General features: G+C 37.3%; 1 protein-coding gene across 1 annotated transcript in view; it reads left to right on the top strand.

Moving 5' to 3' along the window:
• The window catches only part of SDCCAG8 (serologically defined colon cancer antigen 8), a 249008-nt gene that overhangs the window by 149187 nt on the left and 74145 nt on the right, over positions 1 to 25676 (top strand). Inside the window, exons 14-16 of the mRNA XM_011955705.1 lie at positions 10952 to 11079; positions 13207 to 13315; positions 21640 to 21771. Of these exons, the coding sequence (XP_011811095.1) occupies positions 10952 to 11079; positions 13207 to 13315; positions 21640 to 21771 (369 nt within the window). The remainder of the gene's footprint in view (positions 1 to 10951; positions 11080 to 13206; positions 13316 to 21639; positions 21772 to 25676) is intronic.

The following is a 25676-nucleotide window of genomic DNA, read 5'->3' on the forward strand; positions in this document are numbered from 1 at the left end:
ACTCAAACTTAGACTTCTTTTTTTTTTTTTCGTTCTGAGACAGAGTCTTACTCTGTCACCCAGGCTGGAGTACAGTGGTTCAATCTCGGCTTACCGCAACCTCCGTCTCCCAGGTTCAAGCAATTCTCCTGTCTTAGCCTCCTGAGTAACTGGGATTACAGGCACACACACCACACCCGGCTACTTTTTGTATTTTTAGTAGAGATGGGGTTTCACCATGTTGGCCAGGCTGGTCTGGAACTCCTGATCTCAGGTGATCTGCCCGCCTTGGCCTCCCAAAGTGTTGGGATTACAGGTGTAAGCCACCGCGCCTGGCCCAAACTTAGACTTCTGGCTAGTTTGAAATATAGCTGTAAATTGAGGCATACATTTAAAAGCACTTTTAAGAAGCAAGTAACGATTACAAAGCCCTTGCACTTGTCTGTGCAGCATCTGTGGAACTATCGTGACACACTTTTAGATGTTAAAAAGCAAAAAGGAAAAAAATTAAAAACAAAACAAAAAGCATGGCAGCAAATGACAGCAAACCAACCAATAAAAAATTATAAGAAGACCAGTATGCTTTTGGTTCTTTAGAATAACATCTGAGACCTTTCTTGCAATGAATATTATTGAGTGCCTTCTGTTTCTAGCCACTCTATTAAGCACTTAAAGATCTGGCAATGAGCAATGATCCATAGGCGCTCACTAGCAGAAGGAATAGCAACAGTACGTAGGCCTACCTTGTTTTAAATTATGAACCTTAATTATTAAGGAGAGCTTATTGTATTTGGTATAGTTTGCTTAAGAAAACAGAGACACAATTAACACATTTTAGACATATTTCTACTGCAAATGGTCAGAATTCTATGGATCTAATGCCTGGAAAATTCTCCTATGTGGAACATATTCTCAACATTCTAGATACATGATGCGTTACTCTGTCATATTCATAAAATATAATAAAAGTATTTAAATTATAATTCTTACTATTATACATATTTCTGAATAAATTTTATAGCCACAAGGGAACCAACATGTCCCCCATTTAATAATATGCCCTAGAAATTAATTTGTAAAACATTTTAGTAATAGAATAGAAACTTTTCAATTAATTATGCTACAACTTGGTAATAATGAATTTCCATTGACATGTGATAGAAATGCCACTAGAATGCATATTGATCCTACTGATACCTGATTTGAAGTTACTCATCAGAGGGATTAGTTACTGGGAATTTGTAGACCAAGTGATATTTTTCAGAGATGAAAGCCAAGAATGCATCAAAGTCATTAGTTTATATAGACAAATTGAAATGGAAAACATGAATTTTTGAAAATATGAAGATACAAAGGCAAAATCATGATCGAATTTATTTTAGATAGTAGTGTATTTGTCCTTATCATTTAGGGTGATTAATTGGGCACCGAGTGTTCTACAGTAGGATATGGTGGCACTTTACTCTCTCAGGATCTTTGCCCCATGCAATCACTTAATGCATCGGGCACCCTGAGCTATTGAAAACATTTGAAGACTGAAAAGTAATGAAGTGTGCATTATCAAATGCACTGAGGCTGTTCAGTCTCAGTATCTACCTGTGGTATCTACTGTATCTAAAGAAACCGTTACAGAAATTGCTCTTACTATTGCTGTAGTAATAAGTGCTTTCCCTGATTCTAATGTTGTCCCTTCCCCATCTGTTCCCCACACTGCAGCCAGAGTGATCTTTCTAAAGCATGAGTGTGATCATAACACTCCGCTGCTTAAAACCCTACATTGGCTCCCTATTTCCCTCAGGACGAGGGCCTTAAAAATAGCTTCATGTTCTGGCTCCTGCCTACATCTCCAAGTCTCGTCTTTCTTCAATAATCTCCCCTCCACCAACTGCGCACTGCTGCCCCACAGCATATACCCTCCAGCATCCAGCCATGCCAAAACCGTTCACGGTATTATATACCCTCCAGCATCCAGCCATGCCAAAACTGTTTGCAGTATTCTCGGGGCACCTGGTTCTCTCTCCACCCTGAGTCTTTGCACAAACTGTCCACTTCACTTGTAATAATCTTCTTTATATTCTTTGTATAGCAGATTACTACTCATATTTTAAGCTTCTGATTTTTTTTTAAGCTTCCTGAAATCCTTCCTCCCTGTCCCCAGCCACTCCCCAATTCCTATCCTTTCCACCTGTATAATGGTAGGAATTTAGCCCTACTTTAATATTTACTATACCATGAGTTGTTTTTTTTCCCCAAAACTCGTTTATTTTGTTCACTAGACCATAGACTCTTTGAGGCCGTGGTCTACATCTTGCACACTGATGCATCCCCATACTTTTGTGCTTGGCACAAAGTAGTTGCTTAAGTATTTGTTGAATGGATGCGCAATCCACTGTTTGATTAAACAAACCCCATGTGAGGCAGTGCCATGGAATGGAAAGAACACTGGACTTGGAGTGAGGAGACAGATTTGGATTCCAGCTTTGCTACTTACTAATACTGCATGGCTTTGAGAAAAATCTCTTAATTCCCTGAGTTTGAGATGCTTTATCTATCAAACAGGAATATCTGTTCCATCTCCCTGCCCCATAGAGATGTTATGAAGAATAGCGAGGTCGGTGCATTTGAATGTGCCTTTTAAAATAGAAAGTACAGACATGCAAAGGATGATGTGATAGTAACTGGAGTTGATAGTAAGAGTCTGCGGTTTTGTTTTAAACGTAAATGGGATTGTGCATATGTAATAGAAACAGGCAATAGCTCATCTACTGTACTGTCTTTTGCCTTGAAGGTAAGTTTTCAAATTATTTTGGAGATACTGTAAGAACATTTTTGGAGGGAAAATTATTTTTAGAGATGTTTCTGTTAAATATTTCCTTTCTTTTGTGTATATTCCCTTGAAAGAAGTTGACCTCCTTTCTGTTTCTGCTTCCCTCCCTAGACATGACTCATTCTCTGATCTGATAACTCATCTTTCAACATTGTGCTTGAAGTTCTGACATACTTTGCAGTGAAGAAAATAGAAGTAATTTACTCCAGGAAATATGTATGATGCCATTAAGTCTTTTGCATACTTAAGGAAGTAGAGATTCCAGAATCTCATTCCTGTGTTTTCCTTTCTGTTTCTTCTCAGTAGTTCTACATTTGCTCAAATAAGAGAATATAGCCCCTGTTAGCCGTAAATAAGCATAGAATTTTGGGTTCTTCTCAAACATGGAAGACATCGTGCTAGCTACCAATTTTATTATTGTTTTTGTTTTGTTTTATTGCCAATAATAATAATAATAAATTCTTGGCAAAAATAGGGATTATCTTATCACATTCTCTGACTGTAGTCAGGAGACAGGGTGATACTTACCCCTGTGAGGATACTTAGTACTTCCCGTCTTTTAGCAGTTGATCATTCATTCATTTGTTTATTCATTCGTCAAATGTTCATTGACCACACAACTGTATACCAGGCACTATTCCGGATTCTGGGGATAAATTAGTGAGCAAAACGAAGGTTTCTGTTCTCCATGGACTCCATTTTGATGCACATTCCAGATTGATGCACACGTCTCATCTTTTCTAGAGCCTGTGGCCACTTGAGGCAGGAGATGTGTTTGTGGTACCTTTCAATGTTTTTGCAAAGGTGAATATATGTCTTTAAGAAGGACACAACTAATTGATGGTGTCATTGTAGGAGAAAGTAATCTAATAGCGTAGAGGACAGCAGGGAAAGAAGAAGGAGAACTAGTTGCTTGGGATTTGGTTGTTAAGATGGATAATACGGCTATTAAATGGCACACTCCCATAGAGATAATTGAAGTAGAAACTTGTTATCCTTTCACCCTTCTCTCATTTCTCTACATCCCTGATAAAAGAAGAGATTGAAGCATAGTGATTCACCGTGGAGTGAGAGAGCCCTGGATTTCCTGAGTATAACCTTTAAGAACTAAAGAACATGAACATACTGTATAACCTCTCTAGGCCCCCATTTTCTTATCTATAAAGTGAAGATACTAAGAGAACCTACTTTCTATGGTTGGTATGAGGATTAACTAAAAGAATGCATGTAAGGACCTTAGCTTATGTGTAAACATTAGTAATTGGTAGCGTCTTAAAATGATTAGTCCTTTAAGGTTGGATTTTTTGTTCTGCTTGAATGAAGAACGCCGGTATTAAAGAAAGAAAGTTATTTGTCTATAGTCACACAGGTGATAAGGTGGTGGATGCCATACTCTGACCCTCTAGCTCTGTGAGTTTTGGCTGTACTCCATTGCCTCTCAAGGTGTCATCTTCCCAGAGCACAAAGAGAATAAACTCAAAAAGTTCCTATACATTTGTTCAAAAACCAAGGCAAAACAAAACAAAACTATAAGCAAATATTTAATTCTAGTTGCTAGTAGATTTGCTTTCCATAGATTATTAATTTTGAAACTACTTTCTGTGTATTCCAAGTTTGAACAAACAGATAAGTATGTTGAGGATAATAGGAACCAAGTTTCTTACTACTGAGGAAAAAATTACAATTATGGAAAAAAGGGAGATAAGGGTCTATGTATGTTGTTGACTTGTAATTGGAAAGACCAGTATGAATGTGTATGCATATATTCCTGTAGGATACAGATAAATATTTATATTTATATTGACATTTTTCAACTTATATGTATATTTATATCCAGACTTAGTCCACCAAGGTGACCTAGAAGCAATGATTTTGCAGTAGCAGTGAGCACCACCTAGTGACAGATCCTGGTTTCTAAATACCATTCCCCATTAAAGGCACAAAAAGAGCTGCTTGTTCAAATGCTGATTCCAAGACTGGTACAAGGACATTGCAAGACGAGCCTGCAACATTTTGTGGAGATAGAAAGTCACAAGAATAATAGAGATGTCACATAGGAACCACCTTGAAAGGGTTCCCCCTGGCAAAATTCGGGATAAATTGAGCATAAAAATAATAATCATAATGGATTATAACCCACTGAATATGATATGAATCCATGACTCCGTGCTGATATTAATGAATTAATAAATGATAGAGAAGGGAAAGCTCTTTCTTATACTACAATGTTAATTAAAAAATAGAGAAAGAATGATGGAGCAAAAAAGTCATTTTTGGATGTAAAACTATTAGGTAAGAGCTTGGTAAAGAATAGGATGTTTGCATATTCTCAGCATCTCCCAACAAATTACGTCTTACTTATTAGGTTGGAGCAAAAGTAATTGTGATTTTTGCCATTAAAGGTAATTACTTTTGCACCAACCTGATACAAAGAGGAAGCAGTAACTTTACAGTAGAGAAGCCTGGGAGAGCTCACCTAACTACTGTTTACATTCTGAGTCTGACTTGTACCAGCTTGTGAGAGCCAGTTATGTGTACTTCTTCCCAACTTGGTATTCAGTGATGTCACTTTGGTAGCTTACAGTAGAGCATGGTGGAAGTGTCTACACTGAAAATTGGTAAATACTACAAAAGAGGGATTTCCTGTCCCCCTGGAGGCCATTCATTAAATATCGTCTGGTACACCAGTGATGTTAATCAAGCTATCAAAGCTAATAGCACCAATATTGAGACAAATGTACATTTTCTGTCTAAACTCACATCAGTACCCAGCACCTCCATGCCCCTTCTATCTGTATTCCTTAATGATTTTCAGCCAATAAGCATGTTATAAATTCTCACAAGTTTTTTCATACCTAGATGCTACTATCACAAAGCTCTCAATATTTTATCTTAAAAGGGAAACACCTTTTAACCAAAAGAGTTGTATGTCTCACACGGGAACTTTAGACGTCAGTAAAAAGGTGAATAGGAACATGGAAGGTGGGATTGGTGCCTCAACACCACAACTACCCAGTCCTTGTTCCCAGACTTGAGCCTTTCGTTGTTTCTGTCCCAGGGTCATTGTTGAGCTAAATTTAACGTCATTAGAAAATATACTTTAAAAAATCTGTTTAACAAATCATTTTTGCTCTGTGACATGAACATTTTTTAAATTGCAAGATTTAAAATAATAAATGATATGAAAAAGTTGAGTATCAAAAATATAAGGTTAATGCTTCAGTCCCATTTCTAAAAAATGAGATGGTAAATATCATTGTGACCATTTTCAGAAAATGCAATCAACCAGAACTATAATTGGTAAAAAGGAGTGACTGTGCCTCCCTGTATATGTAGTCTGTATTTGAGGCCTAGCCTGTCCTTGTTCACTCCTTTTAATTCTGAATTTTTATGAAGAAAACATTGACATGGCCCACACATGTCTGGATTGCAGGTGATGTGAATAACTTGGAGAATAAAGGTGGGTGTTCCTACTCTAGATCATTTGCTCCTTTAATTAATTAATTAATTAATTTTTTGAGACAGGGTCTCACTCTGTCACCCAGGTTAGAGTGCAGTGGTGCAGTTATGGCTCACTGTAGCCTCGGCGTCCCTGGGCTCAAGTGATCCTTCTCTATCAGCTTCTTGAGAGCTGGCATTACAGGCACACAACACCACATTTGGCAAATTTTTGTATTTTTTTTGTAGAGATGGGATTGCACCAGGTTGCCCAGGCTGGTCTTGAACTCCTGGGCTCAACACTCCAGTGATCCACCTGCCCCGGCTTCCCAAAGTGCTGGGATTACAGGTGTGAGCCACTGAGTTGCTCCTTTTAAAAATCAGCTTTATTGGGGTAAATTTAAATATAATAAAATATCACCAGTTTCTAACTGTGCAGGTAAAGATGGTGTGACAAATATATAGAATTGTGGAAAGATCATAGTCATAACGTAGAAGAACATTTATATCAACCCAAAACGTGTCCTTGTGTCCTTTTGCTCCCTGGTACCCCTCTCCTCCTTCCAAATCCTGGCAGCACGGATCTCCTTTCTATCCCCTAGTGTTTACTTTTCTTGAATGGCCTGTGAATGACATCATAATATATGTCTTTGGTGTCTGGCTTTTTAAACTACGTGTACTACTTTTGAGGTTCAACCAAGTGCTGTATGTAGCATTGTTCCTTTTTATTTCTACTCTTCCTAGCCATGGTAAGACTATACCACAGTTTATCCATTAAACAGTTGATGGACATTTAAGTTGTTTCTGGTTTTGAGTGATTGCGAATAAATATTTCAGCCCCATAACTAACAAGAAATTCTTTTTTACTCAGTGTTTTGAGTGGGAATTAAAGCAAACCAATTGGAGAGACTGGCTTGACTATCCTTCACCAGGCTCTCATACCTAGCTGGATTTGACTCTCATTTTGTTATGCTTTGGTAAATTTTCCCCCTTGCACCTTTCTTACGAAGTATTTTACCATCTACTTTCTCTTTGGCCATGTTGAACTCCCTACTAGGGGCAAGGAGCATGTCTTATTTATCTTTATTTGACCCAGTGCCTAACAGAGTGCCTTTCACATAAGAGAGTTATGATACATCTTTCATGCATTGATTTACATTCTTCTCTAGTCGTTCCCTGAATGCCTAAGTGCTTTTGATAATTTTTGGAATCCATTATTGTATTACCTCTCGAGCAGGTGTGGCCAATCTTTTGGCTTTCCTGGGCCACACTAGAAGGGGAAGAATTGTGGGCCACACATAAAAGACATTAACACTAATGGCAGCTGATGCGCTAAAAAGGAAAAAAACAAAAAGGCCCGTGCATAAATCTCATAATGTTTTAAGGAAGTTTATGAATTTGTGTTGGGCCGCATTCAAAACCATCGAGGCCGCAGGCTGAGTAGGCTGTCCAGCTGGCGGCCCAGGACAGCTTTGCATGAAGCCCCATACAAACTGGTAAACTTTCTTAAAACATTATGAGATTATGTGTGTGTGTGATTCTCTTTTCTTTTCTTTTCCTTTTTTTTTTCAGCTCATCAGCAATCATTACTGTTAGTTTCAGTGTATTTTATGTGTGGCCCAAGACAGTTCTCCCAGTGTGACCCGGGGAAGCCAAAAGATTGCATACCCGAGCTCCAGAGTATTATAAAATAGGTTTCCCTAAATAAAACTATTTTAACCCTACCTCTGCCTTTAGATCATTCACTGTGCAACTTATAAGCAGACTTCAAATTCTTTTGTGACCCTTGGGGATTTTTTAGGAGGTTTTTTTTTTTTCTAACTGTAAAGTGAGAGGGTTTGATGAAACACATTTGAGGTTCCCTTTTAGTTCTAACATTCTGGGAATTTATAAAAAGCCTACCAAGTCAGAAAGAACCTGCAAGAGGGGAGAGAAGGCAACGTGCGAAAGTGGAAGGGGAAAGGAGGTTGGAAAGCAAGACTGTATCATGTTTCTAGGCAATGAAACCTAATGTATAGTTTCCCAAATAGAGGGAAAGTTGGGGAAGGATTCAGGAAACACCAGTTGATGTGTAACTCAACATTTGTTTGCAGAAGTCTGTTAACTTGTTTTATTTTATAAAAAGGACTGCAATGATGACAGTTCTTTTCTATAGTCAATTTATTTTTTATTTTTATTTATTTATTTTGAGACAGAATCTCACTCTGTCACCCAGGCTGGAGTGCAGTGGCACAATCTCTGCTCCCTGCATCCTCCACCTCTCAGGTTCAAGTGATTCTACAGCCTCAGCCTCCCAAGTAGCTGGGATTACAGGCATGCACCACCACTCCCAGCTCACTTTTGTATTTTTAGTAGAGATAGGGTTTTGCCTTGTTGGCCAGGGTGGTCTCTAACTCCTGGCCTTAAGTGATCTGTCTGCCTCGGCCTCCCAAAGTGCTGGGATTACAGATGTGAGCCACCGCGCCCAGCCTATAGTCATTTTAGAATATCGGTAATTAGGCAGCTTATTCTGAAAACTGATGGTGAGATTGACAACCCCTTTACACTGGGGAACTGTAAGTACAAGTTTGTGATGGGTAGTTTCCGTTATGACTGTTATCTTGATATAATTATTAGTAGTGCCCCTCTCACTCCCAGGTGGGTATTGGTGTTGGAGAATGCATTGATGTCACCCAATTGTTAGGGGTTGCAGAGCCCCAGGTTTCTGTCTCTGTCTCCTGCCCCAGCGAGGGGTCTGACTTTCGGATGGTTAGAGTCCACAGGGCTTTTTTAAAGCTGATTACTTTAGCAGCATAGTCTCCAACTGGCAGAGCCATTAGAACCATTCTCTTCCAAGCACCTTTTTCTAACATGTCTGAAAAGTTTTTGCCTCCTCATGTAAGACTTAAGCAGATTCTCCAGCTACACATAAAGATAGCAGCCTTCCTTTCCCCTATGACAAGAGTATAACAACATCCAATCCTGAAATATTCACTGCCCACTTCCTGTGTGCCAAGCACTGAGCTGGACCGAGGGTATAGAGACAAAGATGACAAAGGAAGCAGGCATGTAAAACAATAACTAAAGTGTGATAAATACTATCTTTGCACATTGTACACAACATATATTGAGGGCATTGAGGGAAGAATAGTTAATTCAGGAGGGAGGAAGGAGAGGGGAAGAAGTTTGAGCTAGGCCTGAAGGGGGTAGTGGTATGTATACATCTTACAGGGGGATTGAGTGGGCAGGTGGCGGGGCTTTCCAGGAAGAGGAGGAGACATATGCAGTGATCCATGACCAGAAAATACATAGTGTGACTGGGGAGGCAAAACGTAGCCTAGTCTGACTATCCATTTGTTGTGTATGCTAGTTTGGAACTGAGTGCGACGTAAGACCGTGGACCACATCCCAGGGGGAGGTGTTGTTATTAGAAGTACCAGACAGGACCTTATTTCACATTTAGCATGGACCCCCGATGATTCCATTTGAGTGAGGTGTGGGTGTATTTTCATTCCAGAATTTTACACTACAACGTTACCACATGCATTGACCAATTTTAATACAGGCTTTCCTTATGTTGCTTTATAATTAGAAGCCAGTGAATTGAAGTTCCACAGCGGTACATAGACTAGTAGTGATAGCTTTATGGAATTGTTTATTTTTAGTTTGGCAAAGGCTAAGCAGTAAATATCTCAATTAGTAAACTAAAGCAGCATGGATGAGAAATGCCCACAAGGAGATCAGGAGTTAGAAATAACTAAGTCAGTTAATTGAAGGAAACTCTCATATCACTTACCCATATTTAGAGTTTGAGGAACCATCCTAATGTGTGTGTGTGTGTGTGTGTGTGTGTGTGTGTGTGTGTGTGTGTGTGTGGGCACATGTACATGCACACACACACACTGTCAGTATATCCACGGTGCTGCCAACATTGACGTCCTATGCATTCCCCAGGTTCTAATTGTTTAGGAAGTTTCTCTCTTTGGAGCCACTGTGCTTGGTTATTGACCCAGTGGGATAGTCAGTGTCCCGTCACAGTACGATGTGAAGTTGTCTGACTACAGAAGCTTTTCATCCTGCAATTTCTTTCACTGTGACCCACGAGGGATTTTCTTATGAAGTGCTGGGGGAAGTTATTCATATTCATATTCGTATTTATGTTCACATTATAAGGCCTGATGTGTGAAGATATTTAGTGAAAACATGCATGTGGCACTGCAGAATCATTTACTCGCCTCTAGATAGAGGCTCCTGCGTTATGTTTAAGATTCCATTTTAGGTTTAGAGTGAAAACAGAAGTGGTCTACAAAGCTTAGTTTTAAGAATTTAAGTTTTGTTTAAGGATCGAATCATGCTGTTCCTGGAGTTCCAGTGTCTCTAGGAAATACTGACTACTCAGAAGATGAAAGATTCACTGGTAGTGTAAAACATTAAGAATGTTAGAGAAAAAAGGTTTGTGTTTTAAAGTTACAAAATACCCTTATCTAGTTGTTGTGATTTTTTGACACTGCATACTTTAGTCTATTTGCATCCGTGGCACGTATTTAACATTGTATGGAAGGTTGTTTGGATTTTCCCTCTGAAGTGGGGGAGGGTCAATAGAAAGGTCATTGTCTTCTTAGGCTTAACAATTTACTCCGTATCAGCTCTCTCTGGTCTATAGGGGACATGATGGGGGTTTGTGCATCTGCAGATTAAATTTCTGTATGTCTCCTCTCTGTTTTGCAGACAAGAAAAAGATAGCATTCAGCAGAGCTTTAGCAAGGAAGCAAAGGCCCAAGCCCTTCAGGCCCAGCAAAGAGAGCGGGAGCTGACACAGAAGATACAGCAAATGGAGGCCCAGCATGACAAAACTGGTAGGTGGTAGGGAAAGATTAGAGCCTGGGCACTCGCTCACAAGCCAGGCCCACGCCTTACTGTGAAATGACATCAGGAACACCTGTAACCTTTGGCTGGCCGAAGGGAGCAGATGCTAACTACACCGGAGATTCCGAATTACATATTAGTTAGCGTTTAAAAGAGAAAATGGAAAGTATTGCCCACTGTCTGTTGATTTCAGAGTGCTGCTCTCACATCTGTTGCACCATCTGGATTATGAGTTTATTTACCTGTGTTCAAGAAACGTAAAGCTGAGAGAGACCACAACAAAGTAGAAAAACAAAGGGCTTGTTTTTGGCTGGGTTTTCAGGCACACATGTTATATAAAGAAAATAGCATCAGAAGCTCTGCGGGAAATGCTCTGAGCTTACAGTTAGAGTCTCCTGAATAGCATTGAACAGTTCCCACAGTACACACATTATAGCTACTCTAAAAGCCTAATGAGTTTGCTTCAGCATCCAAACTGGAGAAAAGCTTTAGCCATTAATCGGTTCTTAATTCACTGTCGCAGCTGGATGTAATTCAGTGGCTCCAAATTGATATGTTCCTTTATTTAATCTTTGCAGCTTCGAACATTTTTAGCATTTGTATGATTTCCCCACCTCCCCCAACCCAATCTAGAGTGATGTTTAATCCTTTGCATTCTTCAAGTTCCCACAACTGCTGTTAAAATTCACTAATACAAGGCATTGACCACAGCTGGCAGCTTGGCTAAAAATTGCCATCTTTCATCACATTGGCACTATTCTGCAGACTGAGTTGGCCAGTAACTCTTTACCTTTAATTTGAAAGTAAAATGCACTTTGAAAATAGACAGTTTGATTTGTTCAGTCAGAGCATTATGTAGTTTCTTTCACTTTTGAGTTGTGTGTTCACAGACAGTGTTAGTCAAAACAAGACAGTGTCAGTCATTATAATTCCACGCCACATACTCCACACTGATTGTACTATTAAAACAAAAGTTTAATTGATCCTGTCTCTTCCAGAAAAATGTTGCTTAATTTTAGTGCCTTGATTTATTTTGATTTGTATGCTATATGCTTTTTGCCAATCATTGGCTAAAATTGAAAAGAAATAAAGGACTCTTAAAACTTACGCTTAGAGGTAATTTTCATATGATTTAACGTATTAATATATTGTATTTGATGGTACAGTAAAAATTATTTCTTATCCTGTGGGTGAAACATTGCTAACATGCAAGCCATTAAATAATCTATTTACTTATGAAGAGGCAAATGTCATATTGACTCACATAATTCCCTCTAGCGCTTTCAGTAGAGATTTTCTTCTAACAGCATTTGGCCAGAAGAAACGAAAATTCACCAGGTTTAGTAGATGTTTCTCCACTAAAAACAAAAAGAGGAAATTGGAGGATAAATTATTGTTTGCCCCCACTGCTAGCATGATCCTAGTGATCACAGTCTTGGGCAGAATCTAAGCACTAGATTAGAGTGTATTTAACTTAAGGTTAAAACCATCTTAAGAACATTTCCTTTTGTACACACACACAAAATCACACCGTTTTCAATTTCTTTGACCGGATCTCCATTGAAGCTCATGCTGTTGACAATGAAATTAAAATTCTAAAGAAAATACACATTTTTACCTTCACAATTAGAGAAGTGTATGCAAGATTGGGGGGGTGGTAGTAAACCATGTGTGCAAATATGAAGCAAAGCATGAATTACAGTGTAGAAGAGAATTCCTCGATGATTTTAGTTTTGAATTATCTGGTTGTGAGAATTTTTGACACACTGTTTATAGTAAAATTGTCTAAATTAAAATATAATATCTTGCATATTACAAAGATATAAGTGTCTATGCTTCCACTTGAGGTATTCGACACTTTATTAACATGTCAAAATGTTACACCAAGCTGGTCTGATAAAAAGTATTTCTGGTGTATACTTATGTTGAAAATAAACGACTCCCAAGATTGAGTGTCTTTCCAGATGATAAGTCCTTTGACTTAGGACACTGAAGGTGATCTAGTGGCTTATTGGAAATGTGTAGGGGTCTAAGCACTTTACCACTCTATGTATGGAAGCACTGCAGAGCGACAACCATAAACATCTTCTGTTGGTGGGGTTTATTGTTATTTCTAGAAAATGAACAGTATTTGTTGCTGACCTCCCAGAATACATTTTTGACAAAGTTAAAGGAAGAATGCTGTACATTAGCCAAGAAACTGGAACAAATCTCTCAAAAAACCAGGTAGGTGATGTTATAGAATACTTTCAAGAGCACTGTTTGTGGATGACTCTAATTTTTCCTTGACAAACAGCATTTACCCTGTTTGATAATGTCCAAATTAAGTACCTGCTGATGTTTTCTTGGAAAATATTTTCTACATAGGGACATTTTCTTAATTGTCCATACACTTTTATGTTTTTTCATGATGATGTGTGTACTATTATTTAACATTTTAATGTTTAGAATTGAAAACTGAAATTTCAGGAAAGAAAATACGGTAATAACATGAAGATGCAGATAAATCAAGCAGTTATAAAATCTTACATTGGTATGGTTAACACATTTTAATCTATTGTTACAATTCACCATGAACACAAAAGCTATCTTTAGGTTAAATGATAACAGATGAAATGTGTATATATAAAAATGAAAGTAGATGGTACTTTGAAATAAACACACCAAAACTATTCTTCTCTTCTCCTAAAATTGTTATATTTTAATAGAACAGCCATCATTCATTTTATAGGCATGCTACTCTTTTATAAATCCATTGATTGGAATCTTAATGACTTTTTTCTACACACTTTCTAGTCAGATTATCTCAATGAATAAATTATTTTATATTCTAAACTGCAAGAAGCCTGACTCCTCATCTCAGCTCCGACAGTAACTGAATCATCTTGGACAAATGTATTTGACTTACTTGGACTATAGTTTCTTCTTTTGTCAATGAATGGCATTGGACAGAATCACTTGAAATTGAACTATAGAAGGCAATATTCACATAACTGATACGATGTCAAATATTACTTTATATGATAATGAAAAAATAGCCTGTGTGTCTTGTCTTCTGTATTTTTCTGAAACTTACGTAGATCTATTGAGAGCAGGAAATATGTCTTAGCAAACAAACTGCTCACTTAAATGTTTCATTCGGAAAGGATTTCCGGGAGGATCAGGGCATATCTGATCACTCTGAGCTCCATCTTGGGATCCTGCATCAACAAGCTGTCTTAGCTGATAGAACCCCCATCCCTGAATCTTTTGGGGAATCAGAGGGCTCGTGCATCCAACTCTCCCTGCTCACAGGAAGGCAGAGGCTTCTGTAACCACCAAGAATGTACTCTGACATGCGCACCTTCCTAGCATATACTAAGATTGTATTTTGGTAGGGGAAAACCTAGGTGCCAAAATACCAGATATTTCAAGGAGATTTGACCATGAAAACTAAATGATTTTGTCGTGAAAGAGACCCATAAAATATCTACAGTAGCTATTCTTAAACAGAAATACTTGATTTGCACCACATAGGTCCAAGGTAATTTGTTAGAAGCAAACAAACCAGATTATATCATTTAGGGATAAAATGATACTAATTTGGGCTTTATATAAATGTGTTAGGTCTAAAATTGGTTTGTGAATGATGACTGATCTTGCTCTCCAAGGAAACATAATTAGGGAAATTTATTATATGAAAGAGACAAAAGGTGCTTGGTATATATTATTTAATTCTCACCACAACTTGAGACAGAAATTATTATCTTCCAGATAAGGAAACCAAAACTGTTTAAATAACTGGTGAGTGGGAGAGCTAGGGTACTAACCTAGATATTTCTGGTTCCAAAGTATATGTTCTTTCTTACAGTAATTATAGTATTTTACATTTATTGCTAAAGAAAATTCAAGTCATAGTAGTTATGATGAGAAAGTTTGGGAAGGAAAAATTAACCTTTAAATTTCTGTGGAGAAGTAAGCGTCCTTGGCATGTAACAGTTAACTTACTCTTTGCCCCTAGGCCCTCTTTTTCCTCCTCTAGATCTGTCATCTTGGCCTGTACTGGTCTAACTCAGCACCTCTACTGCTTCTCCTGCTTCTGGTTCCTCCAGCTCCTGAACACTGCTTTGTAAATTGGATGTATTCTTTTGTATCTGACACGTAGATGGCACTTAATGAATAAATGATGAATGAATGAAACAAATAGGTGTGGTGCTATTTGCACCTCCTGATCTGACTTTTGATGCCAGTCTGTTCCATTGTTGATGACTGGCAGTGTGCAGTAAAGAACACGTGGCAATTCAGAGGAACTAGGTTTGAATCTTACTCTCTCACTTGGAGCTTTGTAACCTTGGGTACATCGCCTCATCTCCCCAAACCCCAGCTTCTCCTTCTGTAAAAACATTTCTAAAGCCACGCTGCAGGATTGTTATGGGAATTATAATTATATATATAGATACACATACATACACATTATCAAGTACCTAGCACAATGCCTGACACATCGTAATACACAGTAGCTGCTATTGTTTTCACAATAGCATTTTTAAGGGTCTTCACTGGAATTTGGGTATCACTTTACATAGCTATTGTCTTTGCCAGGGAAAATCTGACTGTCATTTGCTGATGGGCATAAGTCTATGCCACAATGAAAGCCTTTTTAAAACAGTCAGATCAGGAAAATGTGGATCTAGTTGTATTTTGTAACTCTGATGAATTAAAACAGGCACCTACTCTAACTTTACAATTTGTCTCAACCAAGGCCTGGCAAGTAGTAAACACTTGATAAATTGTTACTTACTAGTTTTAAAACTCTTAAGCGCCCCTAAAACTTGCGAAAAGTGCATTTTGTGCACCTCACAAGAGAGTAGTGAATAGGACAAATTGTGCTTTTTAGGGTTGTTTGTTCTTAATTTCTTTTAGTTCTGGTTTCATTTCTCCCTGGCTTCCTACTACGACATTTTCAATAACTCATTCATGTTAAATTTAACATTCCATGTGATGTTACCTTCTGCTTTGAAACCACCTACAAAACTTGAAGGGCTCAAACTGCTTCTTTTAAAATACAAGTTATTAATGTAGTAAACCCTGAAGAAGCCCTCCAGCAGTGTGCCTCTGCGTACCCCACGCCAAACTATTGGGATAAATAATGTTCCCTGTGCTTTGAGGTAAGGAAAATCTTGGAGTTTCCAAAGTTTTGTCATTGTGGAAATTCAGTCTCCAACTTTATATTTATCCAATCCGTATGGTAATTTTGGTCCAGCTTTCCCTCAGAGTATTACAGTAAAATTTTTCTTGAAAGTAAGTGTATTTATTTTGTATTGAACAATAATTAAGACATATTTTTCCCTCCTCTGTTACTAGCAACATTACTCTAAGAGTCTTGTGTTATTCAAAATACCAACTAAACAAATGGATTCCTACCATTTAAAACAAGCTTTTAAACAGGTCTAGTCGTTTGACTAGAGCCCATGCAGAATGATGGGGAAGCTGACCGTGCGGGCTCGGTGGGCACGTACACCCTTACTCTCTGCCCCTGCCTCATGCTAGGCTGCTCTGTTGCTCTGTGAAAATGTTTTGAAATGGTACCTCCGTGTGTGGGTCTGTTGTATATGTTTTCCCCCAAGTAGACCGTACATCGCATTATGGCAGTGATGACTGCTGCTGTTTTCTGGAAGCCTCCATAGTGATGAGCACAGTAGTTTGCGCACTGAGTGTAGTCCACACTGCACGTAGTGGTGTCTGTAACTCTGGCATTTGTGAATGGCACGTCCCATTTTAAACTTAAAGTGAACTGCCGATTCTGTGCATTTTATATAGCTTGTTTTTGACCATCAGGCAAGAGAATTAATTCCATTTTGCTTTTAATTGGCACCAGGCAGGCATTCTGGCTGATTTTAGTTGAAGCTCACATAAACTTTCGCTATCCTTCCTTCTGTATTCCCCAGTACTCTGAGAGCTTATTACAGTTATGGGGTTGTTTTTGAGGGAGGTAAACGGAGCTATTTAAATATCTTTGGTACAACTGTGATTTTTCTTTATCAAAGTGAAGGAGGTGTTCTCTCTCCCCACGCACTTAGATGAATCAGCAGTAAAACGTTGCAGTGCAGTTTGCAGTGCTATCTAACACCTGGCCTGGGAGAGCTTGGAAGGATTGGGTGCTGGCAAGGAGTGAGCCTCTGCCAGCCACAGAGTGGAGAGAAGTGTGTGCTAGGTTTTAGCTTCCACCACTTGCACATTGAAAAGAACCGGATAGAGTGTAGAACCAGGGTCTATGTGGTTTTGCTGCCTTCTTTTCTGTCATTGTCACTTTCTGGGTTGTGAGGCTTGTGGACTGATATCTAACACTGCCCATTGTGTATTTGTGATTTGCGTTTTGTAATTAAGAGGAACAATGGGAGTCCATGGGGTATCGTTATATATAATGGTTGGTTTAATTTGTTTCACTTCTATCTTGTTAATTGTAAATTGATCATTAAGATTTGAATTCTAATCTGTCACCAGGGTTGTGAGTATTGAGGCTAGAGCAATGATCCTGGTTTTAATCACTGATGATGAGAAACAAATTTTATAATTTTGGTACATATTGCAGTTCATATATTTTAACACTGTACTTTATGGTGTTATAAATATTGTTAAATGACTTTTAGTGTAGTTTTACTGTGTGGACTATAATGTATAAATTATATTACTGTTTTGGCAACAGTAGGTATCCAACTGTGTGAGTTTAATTGAGGTGAAGAACACACACCCGATTGAACTGTTTTTTTCCTTTGCATGTTTACATGATGTTAGGTTGGGATACTATAAAAATTATATTTTCTACAAGAGGAGACTGATATTGGCCTCTGCTAATTGTTACCAAAAGTCAAACTAGAACCTAAAAGAATAAAAAATTAAGATATTATATTTCCCTTTGAAAGCAATTATCATTTTAATCTGAATTGTAGTAGTAAAATATATTTCATGCAAATGCAATTATACAATATAACTGGTATATAAAAATACAGGGGAAAGTTCATGCTTCTGCAAAGCCAGAAATTGCCTAAATTTTCTGTGAAAATGAATTAGAGTCAATTATCCTTTTATATGACACAGGATAATCATACCAGAAATGTATCTCCAAACTAACAGAAAACTTGTAAGTTTACTCTTTGAGCTTTGCAGACTACTGTTCTAGGAATATATCGTGAACTCCAGACAGAAAAAGGATGACGTGCAGGCATATGTGTCAAATTTTTATTGAGAAGTGGAAGTTGGTAGGCAAATTACAATTATAAATAAAGAAAAAAACAAAAATATGCGAAGCAGAAAAAAAGATTGTTGCAATAACACACTTGATAGTGATACGTACTTTATAAATAACATTTGTATTTTTGTGATTATGTAAGACATCCTCATTGCAGGGAATTTGGAAAATACAAAGAAGAATTAAGGAAAATTTCCTGTGCCACTACCATCCAGAGATAACTATTCTTACCTCTGACATATTTCCCTTCCGCCATTTTTCATGTGTATGTATGTGTACATTTATATTGTAATTGAGATTACACTGTATATACAGTTTTGCATCTGCTTTTTCATTTGATATCTAATGAACATTTTTCTATATCAGTAAATACTCTGAAAACAAAACTTTATTAAATGATTTGCATGGATAAGAATTATTAGGCTCTTACGATGCTTCTAATTTTTAACCATTATGAATAATAATACAACAAAAACTTTGTACCTAAGTCTAAATTTTTTATTGTTTCCTTAATTGCTAGTCCAAGACTATGAATCCTTTTAAGGGTATTAATGTGTTTTACCTTGCTTAAGTACTGCACTAACTTCTAATCACTGTATATGTAGCCATATTAGTAAATAACATTACAAAGAAGTGAGATTTTTTAAAAAAGAATGAGAAGCAATATCACACAGTGGGTGGAACTACCCCTCTAGAGGTGGACCAAGTAGTGTTTATATCTGGGCTTGCCTACTTGGATGACCTTAGGCAAGTCATTAAACTTCATATTTAACCTCACAGAGAAAAGAAAATAAACCCTTACAAGTACCTTATAGGAGTAATTGAGATCATGAATGTAAAGGATGGATTTCACTATGTGTTATACAGTGGCATGCAGTAAATATTTGGTGGTAGTATCTGGTTTTGTTATGCTATTTTTTGAATAATAGTGAAATTGAATATGTTATAAATGTTATTGATCACTTACGTTTCTTCTGTAGATATTTTAAATATTTCTTATATTTTTAATTGGAATTTTGATGGAGAGTGCAGTTAGTGTTTCATTAAATGATGCTTTTAATGTTTGTTTGTCTTATTTTTGTAAATGATTTCCTGTTGTTTACATTGATTTTAATTAGTAAGCTTTATTTTTTAGAGCAGTTTTAGGTTCATAGCAAAACTGGACAGAAAGTACAGAATTCCCATATATTCCCTGTTCCTTCCACACACAACCTCCCCCACCAGTGACATCTGCATTTTGTTTTATTGTGATTTTGTTTCAAAATCAGAATGAATTTATTTTTAAAAAATAAAATACATATCTCTTTTACAAATTTAGAAAGTATGGAAAAGGATGAATAAAGAACAGAGAAAACGTTCCTGATCCTACCATCCAGAAATAATCAGTATTAATAGTTGGTATACATGTCAAAATGTTTTTCTAAATTATAAAATGAAATCACATCATACATGCTGACTTTTAATGTTTTCTCTTTTTTACAAATATGTCACAGTTTTAGATCAATAAATATCACTTATAAATAGTCACATTATCAGATTAATAAGTAACATAACCAGGCTCCTGTGGATAGATTTCTTGGTTAAGTTTCCAGATAATGGGTTGCAAAGAAAGGTTGTTTCTAGAAACAGTGCTACAATGAATACTCTCACGCAAATCTAGGATATATTTTAAATATATGATTTTTTTATGTGTAAAAGTTTTGTATTTTTGTATTGTAAAATCTATTTTTTTCTTTGTGATTTTTCTTTTTAAAAGTGCCTTTTGCTTGGAAAGTGCCTGAGTAAAGATCAGTGTTCTGCATTTTTTTCTAATCTGGTTTAAGGATTTTTTTTTTTCTTCTTTTGGAATTTATTTTAGTGAATGGATTGGAAGGGATACCAGATCAAAAATTTATTGTAACTGCCTTTAAATTCTTTTGTATCGTATGTGATTCTGAAAGGAGAAACATAAGTCATTATTAACTCCTTTTGGACTATTTCAAATATGGGTAGATTCTTATTAGGAGAAGCAAATGTAGATTGAGCACTTGATCTGAACTTGAAAATGAGATAATCCATGCTCTCATACAGAATCTGGTAGGAAAGACAAGGCACAGAGCACAATTTAAAAGAATAAATTATAAGCTAATGTATGCATAAAGGCTAGAGGTAGCTTCAAAAAACATGCTGACATATTGAGAACTGCAAGGTATTAATCAGGGCAAAGCTTCCCATGGGATGACATTTGAACCAAGAGGAAAACAAAATGAAGAATGAGGTGAACTAAAAGCAAGAGTTTTTGCCCCATATACGTGAGCAGCCTGGTCCTTGGGATGAACAATTTGTAAAGTAAAATTTCCCTTAGCAAATCCAAATCCTTTCGTGACCAGGAAGAAAAGGCTATCTTGCCTACTGGAAGAATCCTTTCTTTGAAGGGAATTAATTTTATGTCAGGAGTCTTCAGGAAACAAACCAATTATTAACCCGAAAACGACTCATAATATACAAGAGTTTTAAACTCTCCATTCTAACTGATTAGGCATTAGGGCGTGGGGAGATGGTGGCAGTAGGCAGGAATTTAGAGTTTACTTAATACAAGGAAAGGAATATAATTTTTCTTGGATAAACATCTTTGTGATCTTCAAATTTTGAGACTTGGATTGTCGTTTAAGACACGAACAACAGGATATTGCCATTTTGCTCGGGGAGGTCAATCTTTTTTCTGTTAAGACCTTCCGTGGATTGGAGGAAGCCCGCCGAGGTGGAGGGCGATCCGCTTTTCTCAAAGTCTACTAATTTAAATGTTAATCTCATCTGAAAAACACCCTCACAGAAGTGTCCAGAATAATGTCTGGTCAAATGTCTGGGCACCATGACCCAACTAAGTTGACACATAAAATTAACCATTAAAGAACTATTTTTATTTTAACCGTGCCATTAAGCTGGTTGTGTTAATTAAAAGAAACTCTGTGATAGAAATTAGGCCTCGGGTTTCTTCTTTGACAGCATAGTGTTTGGCCTATAACAAGCACTCAGTAAGTATTTGTTAAATGAACGACAGTCTTTTAAAAAAGAGAGATTTAATCATTATCATTTTTGTCTTGTTCCTTAGGGAAGCCATTTCTATTAGAATAAGTTGTTATTCCTTTTTCTGTCTAACACACGAGTCTCTACAATGTATCTTGCCGTTTCTGACATATTTTCTTTTGCAAAGGATATAGTTTTCATTGTACTATTATGTTTAAGTACGGAGTTTAAGATAATGTTAAGGTTATATAATAACAATATGCCCTAGTAATAAGAACCTTTAACATCTATTATTTTTGTGTTTTCACCTCTCTAGATCTGAAATAGCTCAACTCAGTCAAGAAAAAAGGTATACATATGATAAATTGGGAAAGTTACAGAAAAGAAATGAAGAACTGGAGGAACAGTGTGTCCAGCATGGGAGAGTACATGAGATAATGAAGCAAAGGTAATCAAGGTTTCATGATCAACTCACGTGTCACGTGTTGAATGTGTCTGGTTTACACGCAGAAGGGGCGTTGCTGCGGAATAAGTAGAATTCATCATCATTATGCCACTCGGGACATGCTCAAAATGTAATACTTTTATTTTATGTATTTATGCTTCCTTAATTTACATTGTTCTTATTATATACAAAGAGGAGAGTACATCCTCTTTTTGGTAGTCTCTGAAGACATAGAATTAGATTTGACATGGAAGAATGGAGGAAAGCCGTTTTCCTTTAAGACGTAAGTTGGTAATATTGCAATATGGAGGAATTTCAAATCATCTGTCCTAGAAATTAAGTTTCATATGCTTTTTGTAAGGTAAAGCAGATAGTAGGTCTAAAGAGGTTAAACATCTTATCAGAGGTTGCACTAATAGCATTGCTAGAGTCAGAACTTGGCTACAAACAAAACATTTGCTTCTTTCTATTGGCGTTACTTTGAGCAAGTCACTCAAGTTCTCTGAGTGACTGTTTCTTCACCTATATATTGGCACTAATCATATCTACTTTGCATTTTGATAGAAAGATTGAATATAATATAGCAAAACACATGGCTCATAAAGGCCACCCACTAAATGTCATCAATGATTATTCTCTTTTTCTTGATGAAGAAATTCAGCTCAGAGAGGCTAATAGGTTTGCTCAAAGTGACAGATGGAATAAGTGGTAGAGTTCAGACTTGAATCTTGATCTTATGACTCCAAATCCTTTTCTTTTTGTGCAGTATTGGGGATTTTTCTTTTTTTTTTGGCAGTAAGCACAGCCTCTTATTATTTTTTATCCATGTGCCATTTCTCATTTCTGTGTGATAATGGATTCCCTGGGGAGAAAATAATCTCAGTATTTCACAGCAGACAGTGAATAGGTTTCTATGGACTTGGACATCCACGTGACAGCCGGGTGCCCAATGATAGCAGTCACCCTTCCAGGGGACACAGATCGCGTGGCCTCCAGCTCTCTATCCCCACACCATTTCCCAGTCATCCCTGCCTTCTCTGTTTCAAAAACAGTTCTTGATATAATTGAAGGAAATGAAAGTATTTATAGACTGCTTGTATTTTTCAAATGTAAAGTAACATATTAGCCTGGGGAGGGGGGAGGTATTTTTATGTTAATTACTTGCTTTATTGAATGGAAGACAGGCAGTCAGATAATGGCACTGCTTGTCAGTTATCAAAATACCAAAATATGCATATATTTGCAAAGTAATAATTATTCATTCACTATTAAAATATTTACTTAAGCCCAGGCACTTCTGTAGGCCAGGGGTCTGCAGACGTTTTCTGTAAAGGGCCAGAGAGTAAATATTTTGGACTTTGCAGGCCACACATAGTTTCTGTGGCATAGTCTTCCTTGTTTTGTGTTTTTTACAACCCTTTGAAAAAGTGAAGACCATTCTTAGCTAGAGGACCAACAAAACAAGCCAGAGGATTTGGCCATTGGGCCAGCCTTTGCCCCAGTCCTGTGCACCTGGAGCAGCTTTCCATTTATTTTCTTGCATTTGTGTATTGCTTTCGAGTTCTCAGAATGCTCTCACACTTGTTACCTTATGTACCTTGAAGCAGTCTTGAAAGTAGCTGTATTTATCATCTCCATTTCCAGATGGAGAACTAAACCTAAGAAAGACAAATGTGCCGAATGAAGGTCAGGTAGCAGATTAATGATTCATTCATTCAACAATGATTGATTGAGTGAGTGAGTGAGTGAGTGAGTGATTGCTACTGTGTGTCACATTTTCAACCACATGCTGGAATAAAATAGCAAAGTAGATATAGTTCCCACTCTAATGGAGCTTATATCCTTATAGGGAAGATGGATGTTAGCAAAAGAATTTCACAACTGTTTAATTAATTATAGTAGACCCTTAAACAACACAGATGTGAACTGTCTGGGCCCACTTATACACAGATTCTTTTCAATAAATTTATTGGAAAATTTTTTGGAGATTTGCAACAGTTTGAAAAAACCTGCAGATAAACCATGTAGCCTAGAAATAATGAAAAGAAGTTTTAAATTTAGGTATGTCATGAATACATAAAATATCTGTAGATACTGGTCTTTATCATTTACTACCATAAAATATATGCAACTCTATTATAAAAAGTTGAAATTTATCAAAACTTACACACACAAACACAGATCATACATGGTACCATTTGCAATTGAGAGAAATGTAAAATGTAAAGATGCAGTATTAAATCATAACTGCATGAAATTAACTGTAGTACACACTGTACTACTGTGATAATTTTGTAACCACCTCCTGTTGCTATTGCGAGGAGCTCAAGTATTGTAAGTATCCACTGAAAACCCTGTGTGTACTAAATCATCTGCATGTGAACAGTTTCTCTCTCCACTAAATTGCTTATTGCAGTAACAAGTGATCTATTGCAGTTCTTGTGCATTTTTCATCATGTTTAGTGCAATACCATAAACCTTGAATAACACTGTGGGACCCATACGAAGTGCCACTATCGATGTTGGAAGTACTTTCAAGAAGCAGAGAAAAGTCATGACATTACAAGCAAAAGTTGCAGTGCTTGATGTGTAGCTTAGATTGAAGTTTGCAGCTGCAGCTGCCATCATTTCAGATGATTCATCTTGTAAACAGACAGTATAAACTTATGGCATCAATATATAACAGTACAGTACTGTAACGGTATTTTCTCTTGTGATTTTCTTAATATTTTCTCTAGCTTTATTGTGAGAATATAGTATATAATACATATACAAATATGTGTTTATCAACCATTTATGTTATCAGTAAAGCTTCTGGTCAACAGTAGGCTGTTGGTAGTTGAATTTGAGAGGAGTCAAAAGTTATGCATGGATTTTTGACTGTACAGGGGGTTGACACTCCTAACCCCCATGTTGCCAACTGTACAATCATGACCAGTTCTATGAAGGAGAAATACATTTGGTGGTACAAGTACATTTAATAATGGGACTTGTTTTTTAAAAACTTATTTGTAAGAGAATATCTCACTCTGTTGCCTAGGCTGAAGTGTAACCTTGAACTCCTGGGCTCGAGGGATCCTCCCTCCTCAGCCTCCCAAGTAGGTGGGGCTACAGGTACATACCACCATGCCCTGCTAATTTTTTTTTTTTTTTTTTTTGAGACAGAATCTTACTCTGTCACCCAGGCTGGAGTGCAGTGGCGTAATCTCGGCTCACTGCAACCTCCATCTCCTGGGTTCAAGCAATTCTCCTGCCTCAGCCTCTCAAGTAGCTGGGACCACAGGCACGTGCCACCATGCCCAGCTAATTTTTGTATTTTTAGCAGAGACAGGGTTTCACCATGTTGGCCAGGCTGGTCTCGAACTCCTGACGTCAGGTGATACCCTTACCTCGGCCTCCTCTGGGATTACAGGCATGAACCACCATGCCTGGCTTAATTTTTAAAACTTTTTGTAGATACTAGGTCTTGCTATGTTGTCCAGTCTGGTCTTGAGCTCCTCACCTCAAACCATTCTCCCACCTCAGCCTTCCAAATCTCTGGGATTACAGGTGTGAGCCACTGTCCCCAGCAGGGCACTTAACATCGATTAAGAAAAGCTTCAGTGGAACATGACGTTTGAATCACTAAGCAGTGGGGTTAGATGATTAGCCTTTTAGATCAGGAATTGGCAAACTATCTCGCTCTCTCCTAAAAAATTTTACTGACTCCTGTTCTAGAGAAAGAAAATCTATAAAATGGAAGTTCCTAAGATAAGAAAGCATAATACTTGAGGAAGACCAAGAACTGTGTGTCTAACATAAAGGGAAAAAGAAAGTGTGGCATACAATGAGGTTGGAGAGGTAGGCAAGGGCTAGACCTAAAGGCAGGGTCTTTATTTTTTAATTTATTTTTTATTTTTTTTATTATT

This window comes from Colobus angolensis, unplaced genomic scaffold, assembly GCF_000951035.1.
Source record: "Colobus angolensis palliatus isolate OR3802 unplaced genomic scaffold, Cang.pa_1.0 Scaffold40, whole genome shotgun sequence".
NCBI classification, from domain to species: Eukaryota; Metazoa; Chordata; class Mammalia; order Primates; family Cercopithecidae; genus Colobus; species Colobus angolensis.